Source organism: Curcuma longa, chromosome 3 (assembly GCF_044706935.1).
Source record: "Curcuma longa cultivar G26 ecotype Majalengka, Jawa Barat chromosome 3, ITB_CL_G26_1.1, whole genome shotgun sequence".
Taxonomy (NCBI): Eukaryota; Viridiplantae; Streptophyta; class Magnoliopsida; order Zingiberales; family Zingiberaceae; genus Curcuma; species Curcuma longa.
The window spans coordinates 11,862,201-11,871,947 of NC_133863.1; the positions used below are offsets into that span (position 1 = coordinate 11,862,201).

Sequence of the window (9,747 nt, forward strand, 5' to 3'; positions counted from 1 at the left end):
TTTTTAAACAATTTATCTGAAAACAATTTAATTTTTTTATTCCAAAAGTATATCCTAAAATAAAAAAGAGGAAATTGTTTCTTAATTTCCTTTATAAACAAGGAAATTTTCATTTTGCATCAGAATTTTCTTCTAAAAATACCTTTTAGAAAGAAAAAAAATTAAAATTTTATTTATTCATATTTATAAATATTAACAAACCGAACTCAATAATATTTAAACTTATTTATTTTCGTTTATATCCATCATTTTATATCCAAAAATAACAAACCAAACCCAATAATATTTAACTTATATATATATAAACTAAACGTACATAAACAGCTCATTTAGTTGCAGAAAACAATTCATCATGGAAAGATAACAGACATGTAAAATTGCTTTAGAGGATTTTTGAGAAGTCTTTCAACCGTTGACCCATGAATCTATCCTGGTCAAAGATTCGTATCTAACTTAAGAGAGCATATTTAGGTGTTCAACACATCATCATCTACTCGTTTAAATTACAGAATCATTGCATGAATCGAAAACTTAAGCGCCTTTGGTATCGATCGACCGAACCGAACGATTCGAGGTACCCGAATGTTATCACAGATCTCAAACAAAAGACCAATTCACGAACATGAAAGCCAGGCAGTAGGGCGAGTCTGCGTCGTTCAAGACCTTCCATGCTACGACTTGCTCGTACGATATCGGCCTCCCCATGCTCGAAGAGCCAATGCCGGCAGGAAGGTAAGCAAAGCCCTGAAGTAGCAGCATGGTTTGAGGAAGTTCTTAACAGCATTGGCCATGGTGAAGTAAGAAATTTCTAACAGAGCTCGAAAATCGCCTCACCTGTTGCATGATCTTCGGGAATTCGGTATAAAGCACCTTCCGGCTGTTGTCGTCCAGAACTCTGTCTAGTGATATGTCCTGCAGAGCTATGAGTGTAGTTTCTAGCATGTCAAGGCCGGCTTGGTTGGCGAAGTTGAAGACGGGCGGAACCTATGCAAGAGTTGAGACATCTCGATCAGCATTTTGCGACCGCATACAACAAGTTAAGGGAAGATGGAAACAAGTCTGAAGAATCAGAAATCGAAGTGGTTGATGGAAACTTGCCTTCAAGGCACAGCACATGATTGCATCTGAATGGTTCCATATGTTCTTCAGACATGATTCCTTAGTTTGTAGCTCTGCCGGGAAGAGCTCTATTCCAGTGTAAAACCTGAAATTTTATTCTATTTTATCGCTCGATGTCGTGAATATAAATAAAAGTAGAACCCCGATATAGGCGAGAAGGTACAAGGTTTACAACCATAGCAGGTTCATTCGACCGAGATGGACAAAACTAGAAAAACAATCAGGAACATAGGAAGCACAAAAGATAAAGTACCTGTAACTCCTAAAAATCCATTCTGACAGTGTCCGGGCCTCAGGTGAACCAAGGGAATGCTTCACCCCGACATTAGAACTGAGATGCGAAGGTGCAATTGCCATAGCAACTCTCTGCACCGAGGCTACTACGCTTCGTACATACTGCCGTGCCATTTCAGCCACATTATCCCGGAGATGATTTTCATATGTGAACTGAAATGCTATCGTCAAAACTGATCGTAAATTCAATGCGCTGCCAGAAGTTTCATTTTCAGCACGCGCTGCGGCTCCAGAACCAACCTCAAGCGTGGACGCCAAGTCAAGGGTTCGAGTAGCTTTCGGAGAATCCTGCGACAAATTTACACAATTAAGAAGAAGCAACACAACACAAACAACCAAGCATTCTCACTAGGCACTTCCTAGACAATCGACTATATACAGAAATGAACACAAAAAAATTATAGGAACTACTAACTGATCAAGTTCAGAACAAGTAATCATTACCTAATAAAGAAGAGAAAAAAAATTATCAAATACTGTAGAGCTTCTCGATAAATGAATGATCCATAAACAGAGAGTTTTGCAATAAATAATTTATGAAATAACAGAAATTCAGAATTCCATACTGTTTTGGGATCCAATGGCATTATACGGAAACCAGAAGGTAGAAGAGGTGTTTCGTCAGCAAAAGATTCATCAAACGGTGCAAAAACAAGCTGCGAGCGTGCACCGACTGCATTCTCATCAATGCCACTACAAAGCTGCCAACAAAAGAAACAATAGCAATTGGTGAGAGACAGAGAAAATATGCCATTACATGATACATGAAACATAGAACAGCTTATTATTTGTTGATTCTTCTTTTATCTGGCATTTGATTTGTAGAACCAAACCAGAATCTTAGAAAGGCTAGGAATCATAAAAATAACCTCTTGTCGAAATATTTTCGAGTTCATTCTTTTCAGTAAACGGAACAAGAAAAGAGAAATATTAATGGAGCATGTTATTTGCGCAGGCATAATCTTCCCAGTTTAAAATTTGCATATAGAAAAACAGATTGATGTTAATTCTGTTCGAAATTTTTTCTTTGAGACTGACCTGTAGCAAGTTGACATTTCTAGACAAAGCAGCATCTTGGGTAAACCCATGGTCTACAAGCCTGACTACCTCCAACATCTACATGTAAGGATGATGTAAATTATCCACGTAATCAAATTAGTACGTATAGAACTGCAAAAATTAATCCTTGACCGCACAAGTAGATTACCTCTTCCTTCTCGATGGTGTGAGCAAGAGGAAGTATAACCTGATTGCCTGAAAAGCCACCACCTGTCCTCACACCAGGAATAGAGTATGGGGTAGACCTCAAAGATACAGCAGCATAAGCATCAATGCCGAAGTCAGCCCATTCGGACCGATGCTCCCTCAGAAAGCAAACCAATAAAGCAGGTGGAACATTCTACATCACAGAAGAAACATATCTTACTTGCAACAACATGATTAGATAGCTGAAGCCGGAAAGCAGGAAACTGTCTCAGAAGAAACATTTATCCCATAAATATGGCAAAAGACTACCTGCAATAACATCGATGCTTTCGCACATAGGATGCCACAGCCAAGGGAAGAAAACATTGCTGAAGAGTTAAAAAGAGATCCGTGAAGTTTGTTTGGAGATGACCTTATAGCAATAGTGACATCCTCAGATCCAGCATCACTACCCATCAATGACCATCCGTCGTCAGCAAAACCGTTCACAGCATCATTGAAGCCTCTGCAGTATAGCAATGTGGTTGCCAATAATTCCATGAAAGATGGAACATTGTTTTAGCAAATGACAAGAAAGAGTTACCAACCTGCTCAGTCGCTGGCTGAAGTTCCTCAACACAGCAGGGTGATATCCCCCACTGCAAACAGCTTCATTGCCAGTCTCCTGCGAAACTTGTCTAATGTGGCATAGTGCCTGTAAAAGACATCTCAGAATGTGAAAAAAGAAAAGCACAATAAAATCCACAATCATAATGGCAAAATAAGACTTACAGCAATTGTCATATTCTGTGCTACAAGTTTGGGTGATTCGTACAATGGTCTAATAACCTCAGGCACACTGCAGGCCTATATCATACGATGAAAATTATGGAAGAAGATTAAAATTTTAGTCCAACGTGAACATAGAAGTCAGGCCATGGAACTCACATCCAAATCTACATGGTCAACAATATGAATCATTGAACCACCTCCCTCGCATGGGCGAATAAGATACCCGCTAGGAAGCATCTCAGCTCTAACAAAATCTGAAGCTGCTGGCCCAACAGGACCACCAGTTGCAGGAGTCAATGATCTTTCACAAATCTACAAATAGGAAGAGGTCAATGTTTTAGTGCCTCGCATCATTAGCCACTTAAACAAATTAGTTGCAACATTAACAAGCTGTATTGGTGCCAACTATAAACTAATAGCAACATTATGACAGTAAAATATGCCATGATCATTGTTGCCAAAAGAATATCATGTCTTCTTGGAACTAGAGATGAAAATACTTCATACGGATCAAGGACATCATGGTCATACCACAAGACTGCCATCTTCCAGACCAGTAGTGTATCTGAGAGTCCAAAAGTCACGTGCTGATGCCAAAGTAGTAGGCGCATATGTCTAGAAACAATATATACATAGTCAAAAAAAAATCAACTTAAATAAGTTAATATATGTATCCCAGAGACCCTAAAAAGGCAACAAAAAAAGACCTGCATATAACAAAGCTCAATACTCCCTCCATTTCCAATAGGAATTACTGTAAGCACATCAAGGCAACGACAATCGCGATACCAAGATGAACGATCTTTAAGAATCTCTGCAACCTAGAGCAAACATTTACAATTAATTATACAGAGAATGATATTACATCCACTGGAAAACTGTATAACATTATCTCCGTGTGGCTGAGTAACATATACCACAAGAGAACTTGATGGTAGCTTACCTTAATGGGATCTAGACTCACAAGACCACAGGCTCGAGCTGCTACTCCAGTACAATTGTGGGAAACAGCAACAATTCCAATAGAATCCGGACCAGGCTGTAGATAAAATAACAAATACAATAGCATCATAAATTCAAAATTGAACAGTAAATACTTCTTGGCATATAGCAGAGGATTGCATTAGTATCACCTTCATTCCAACCATCTGAACCCAATCGACAGCAGTTCCAGTAGCCTTCGAGAGGAACTCTGCCAAGGTCTCCTCCGCAATAGCAAGTAGACTTTGAAGAAAATTTCATAAAATCAGAGTATATTTAGAAGAAAAAACAAAAGTCATACAGTGTAATAAATCACAATGAGAAAAATCTTCTACCCAGCTGGATTATTAGCATCTCTTTGTGGATGCTGAGGTGTTGGATTTTTTTGGTGTGGCTGCTGACCACTTGTCACTGCAGATTCACAACTGGTGTCAGTAGTTGCTGCAGATGCCTGAAATATTTTAAGGAAATTGAGGTATGAGCAATATATATCGAGATAAAGTGGAAAAAGACAATTGGCAACAAGGATAGGCTGAGATGGATTTGCAAACAAAGATATGCCAAGCAACAAATGCATTCATTGTGGTTGTACAATCAAAAGCATAAGAAGATAAAAACCACAAGTACTTGGTAAATGCAGAAGTAGGAAGCATAGAAGGGCAGATGAATGCCAAATAATAAATTTCAAAAAACATCATGCTTAAATCCTAAGCGAGTGTCAGCTTTAAGAATACAGTAGGATGTGGAATTCTAAGTAAACAAGCAGCCCCAAGGACAAGGATTCAAAAAAATCTGCAATGAGGAAAGAAATATAATCTGCCAACAAAAATAAAAAAAGTTATTTCAAAATCAACAGGAAATACCCTCAGAAGAATTGAAATTTCAAATAAGTAACCATACATTGTGCAGTTGCTGGCGCATATAGCCATTGTCATAAACAAGTTGAGAGACCTGCTTCTGCAACCTGTCATTCTCCTCCATCAACAGTTTGTTTAATGCAGACAACTTTCTGTTAACAGCTTGTAGCCGAGAAGACTCTTTCTTTTGTTTTTCTCGACATCTGCAAAAAAGTGATTACAATAAGCACAGGAAAAGCACACAAGAATTTAAACGTGCAAAAAAGGAAGTGCATAATTTTTCAAAGTAGAAACAAATATGAAATTTAAGCTCCACAAAATTTGAATACTAGTTCCTGAATGCTAGTGTCAAATGTGTTCAGGGAGCAAAATAAGTTCCAACTTCCAAAATATACTCGAGGAGTATTTTCTTCATACACTTTATTCCCACCATTTTTCATTGATGGATTTTTTTTTTGTTTTTTCTTGGAAAAGTCTTCATTTATGGAAATAGCATTCAGTTAAAGTCAACATTAGCTCAATCTTCCTTTGCTTAAAAGCTATCGCTTCTCCTCCAAACAATGAACTTCACAGAAGATGCAAGCTTGTAAAACCAGAACCAGTGAGGTAAACATCTCAAACTTGTCTTCTTAACTTCATTTACTAAAATGAGAGATAAGACCTAAAGGGTCCAACGACCCAAACACAGTCCTAAGGGAGGATTAAGAAACAAAAACCAAGTAATTTTGGCATCCGGCTTATTTTTAGAAGACCAGCAAAGCAAACTGCTATACATCATCATCAAACTCACAGATCTATGAAATTGATATTAGCAGTTAGGATAGCACCATAAATCCATAGAATATCATCACAAAAAGATCTGAATAAGACAAGACACAACCCAGTCGCTGAAATTGCAGGACAGTGGAATCACGCACTGATTGATTGGCATCTTGTTCAGATATTAAAGGACACAACCATGTTCACCAAATTAATCATGACAAAAGAATAATATATTCGCTATCTTCATTCTATACCACTCATAAATCTCAGCTCCCAGGTAACTCAACTAGTAGACAGCGCAGTAAGAGAACAAGGTAGCACTGAACTTCACTTGCCTACTTCACCTGACATTTGACCCGTTGGCAAAACAGTTCTCCTTTTCACCCCTTTCATTTTCCTTCCCAAACAAGGGGGAGGTTTTTTTGCTTCTTCCTCCTCATTCATATTACTCAAACAAGGAGGAAGAAGCTTGCCCTTCTTTCAAGTTATGAGACAAGCCAAAAACGTAACAATAAGCAAATAAACTCAGAATAAGAACAGGTTCAGAGACAAAACAAGGAGGAATGGAAATGCAAAATCACCAAAACATCCAAAATTTTCACTATCTTTCCCTATGATGTATTTTTTCCATTTTTTAAAAAAAAAAGATAAAAGTAGGAGGCAGTTCATAGGTGAAGTAATAATAAGCATTTGAGCCATTCCCAAGCACTAAAAACCAGCTTTAAAACCTGACAAATAACCAAGTCGGAGAAGAAGAAAAAACTCTACTTTTTAAGTAAAGCGCTCCAAATCTACCAAACTCCAATCTTTTCTACAATAAGTTTCTTCCTGTTAATTACCTGCGGTTCTGGAACCAGACTTTGAGCTGCTTCGGCTCAATATTGGACAGGATAGGGCACTCCCTGATTAGCTGCTGTCGCCTAAGAGAACTGGGCTTCGGGCACTCATTGTACACCCTCTCGAGCGCATCCACTTGCTCCGGCGTGTACCTAACGTATTTCCCTCCGTCCACCGCTAGTTTCTGCCCCTTTCCAGACACAACCGTCGCCATCTACCCTCAAAAGCTCAAAAAAAAAAAAATCCTCTCTTTACTGACAATCCACCGACTCCCACAGAGAGAACTCAAACCCTAGCACGCACCGAGATCCCTCCTCTTCCGTCTCGACGGTGGCAGAAGAGAAGCGCAGTCGAAATCCAGCATCACAAACCAAAACAGCTTGTCAGCCCCGCCGCTCGCAACTCGACGAAGAAAGATTTACCGAACCCTAGTCGCTACTCCGCTGGATTCTCTGCCCCGTCGCAGTGGCCATAGTGCTGGGAGAGCACCGAGGTCTCTTCCTTTTATTAGCTTCAGCTCAAAGCTCTTTTTTTTAACTCGTTCCTTTAAGCCTTTTCCGTTTATAGCCCCTGTCGTCTCGGAAATTACCAAATGGTCCTCCGAGGTAGAAATTTGCACAAAACCACCCAAAAAGATAAATATTGTGAACGGAATTGATTGAAGGATCAGAAAAAACATGTAAGAAAAAACATTATTAAAAACATACACAATTTCCAAAAAATCAGATTATAATTTTCACCGAGAAAAAAAAATGTTTACTAGTAAATGAAACAGTAGAGGTGTAAATTATGTGCAGTAACCAGCTGTTCAGTTTACCTGTGTGTTTTATCTGCATGGTTCCAAGCACCCACATCTTTTCCTCTTGGAATCAAATCTCCAAAAAAAAAATAGCACTCAAATATTCTGAAAGTATATATTTATTTTTCAAAAGAGAGAGAGAGTGTGCTCATAAATGTCATGCATGCTGTGTTAAGTCTCTTGGAGTTTTCTGCATGCTTCAGAACCATTGTTGCATTGTTATTTACTTGCCCTTCATGGCAAACAGCCAGTGAGTGGTTGGATGGAGACAAATGGAGAGGAACAGCGTGTGTTTTGTGCACTGCAGCACTCCAAAGAAACAGAGAAGGAAGAGCTGCAGTGTGCTGTCTCTGTTCCCTTTTTTTTGCTTTCACTGTGCAAGTTCCATGATCAATCTCTATCTCTCCACCAATGAATGTGTGCCAATGTTTGGCATGTGAGTCTCCCTGCACCAGTTCAAGTCAGAATTACAGTAATCATCTGTGAACAAAGATACCATGGTTAGAAGGTGAATTCTAAACGATCTAAGGGACACTTTGAAAAGGGGATAAAGTTCAAATGCAAACTGAAACTTTTCTGCAATCAGACTAAAAAAAAATAGAAGCATCAATTCCATCTTAAATCAGTATTTTTTGCTGAGGCAAAGATGCCATTAGGCACACACTTTGAGGGCTTTAGTCCCTAGAGCCATGGCCTTAGGCCATTAAAGCCACTTTATTGGCATGAGATACAACCAAACAAACAATCACTTTCCAATATGAATTGTTCCTGCAGCAGTGACAGTGGCAGTGTTGGCCACATTCCCTTCCCTTTCCTTCAGTCCCAATCTTGTCATTGGCTCCCTCCACAGACAAAGAGAATGTACTCTGAAAAAAGCTTGTAGCCTAAAACCCCTAGAGGCTCACTCAACTTTGCATCAAGGAAACACACTGGCTATGTGATTATACTACTTCTTTTGCTTCACTGAAAGAACATAGAACAGAATGTGTCTGAAAAGGTGTTTGTGGTGTGTGGTTGATTTTAATTTCTCTAAAGGAAAATACTCTAAGCATCGTCATCTAGAGAAAAGTTCAAGGGCCTAACAACAACAATTAATGGATAATGATGATGATGATGAGAAGGGGTAGAGCCAAAGAGCGCAGGCCTCATGATGTCTGCTTGTCTCCTACTTGGCTTGAGCTATTCATGTGTTTGCTACATGTGTATCTCCCCGTTGCTTGCCTTTAAAATAAAGCAAGGACATGGGCTGGGGACATGTCCTCTTCCACGGCATGAGCTCTGCACATTGAACAAAGGGGGGGTTAGCAGCAGCATTTTAACATATATCTGATCGACAAGGACTGGTCCCTAAACTATTGCATAACGTGATTTCTCACCCACCATCAACTTTAAGCGTTCATCACCAGCTGAAATGACTCAGTTTTAAAATAAGCTGTCTATAGATTAGCTTTAATTTGATTAATGGAGGAGAAGTGTGAGGTTGCTCGGCGTGTCAGGGACCGCAGCTCACGCGTGTTCTTCGAGTTCTGTGCTCGCTTTGCATGTCTGCAAGTCTTCGGCTGTCTGTCTCTCTCTCTCCTTCCTTTTTCTGCTAGAAAATGGCGTGGAGTCGTTGATCACTGTAAAGAAGCTTTCTGGTGAAAGCCATTGACTCATGCAAGATTTCAGGAGCAAGACAGACAGGAATTGGTAGTGCACGTACTGGGCCAAGTCCAACGGGTCAGAAATTTCAGTTCGAGCCGAATGAGCCCGGTTGAGCTATTGTCGTGGTCTGGTTGGGTTAACCGGCTATGATGACGACGACAATAACAAAGATGATGATCGAACTGGAGTCCGATCAAGAGTGTAGTCAAGACAACCGACTATTTAGGATTTGCGACCGTTAACTACTTCAGTAAAAAGGTGGAATCTGTCACTTTAACGGCCTCACACGGTCGGCTCATAACCATTTGTGAGGAAGTAAATCGAGAAACTGCAGTTGGTCATGACAGAGGAGGGCATTGCCTCAGTTTTGTCAAGATTCGACCCTGTCCATTATATTTCAACAATTCTGCTTCATCGTAACCAACTCAATTATGCCTCGAGGGCTTTAATTTCTACATCTCCTACAATGGACAAGTA

General features: G+C 39.6%; 1 protein-coding gene across 1 annotated transcript; it reads right to left on the reverse strand.

Annotated features, from left to right (window-relative positions):
* Window positions 1-412: 412 nt before the first annotated feature.
* LOC141823355 (homeobox-leucine zipper protein HOX32-like) lies at window positions 413-7,317 on the reverse strand. Its single transcript, XM_074710629.1, has 18 exons — window positions 6,830-7,317; window positions 5,272-5,431; window positions 4,707-4,822; window positions 4,524-4,614; window positions 4,334-4,429; window positions 4,098-4,211; window positions 3,922-4,005; window positions 3,547-3,702; window positions 3,391-3,465; window positions 3,207-3,313; window positions 2,929-3,124; window positions 2,621-2,812; window positions 2,452-2,529; window positions 1,980-2,114; window positions 1,373-1,701; window positions 1,099-1,204; window positions 835-984; window positions 413-744 (listed from the first exon to the last, which is right to left on the reverse strand). Exons 1-18 carry the CDS (start codon window positions 7,039-7,041, stop codon window positions 598-600), a joined length of 2,544 nt encoding a protein of 847 aa, XP_074566730.1. The 5' UTR covers window positions 7,042-7,317; the 3' UTR covers window positions 413-597.
* Window positions 7,318-9,747: the final 2,430 nt, after the last annotated feature.

Bases quoted from the DNA above. Each gene is read 5' to 3' on its own strand.
- LOC141823355 (XM_074710629.1), bottom strand. From the start codon at position 7,041: ATGGCGACGGTTGTGTCTGGAAAGGGGCAGAAACTAGCGGTGGACGGA. The intron at 4,006-4,097 runs GTCTTTTTTTGT...TATTGTTTCTAG, and splicing joins TTGAGCTTTGTTATATGCAG to ACATATGCGCCTACTACTTT. The intron at 3,466-3,546 runs GTGAGTTCCATG...CGTATGATATAG, and splicing joins TTGACCATGTAGATTTGGAT to GCCTGCAGTGTGCCTGAGGT.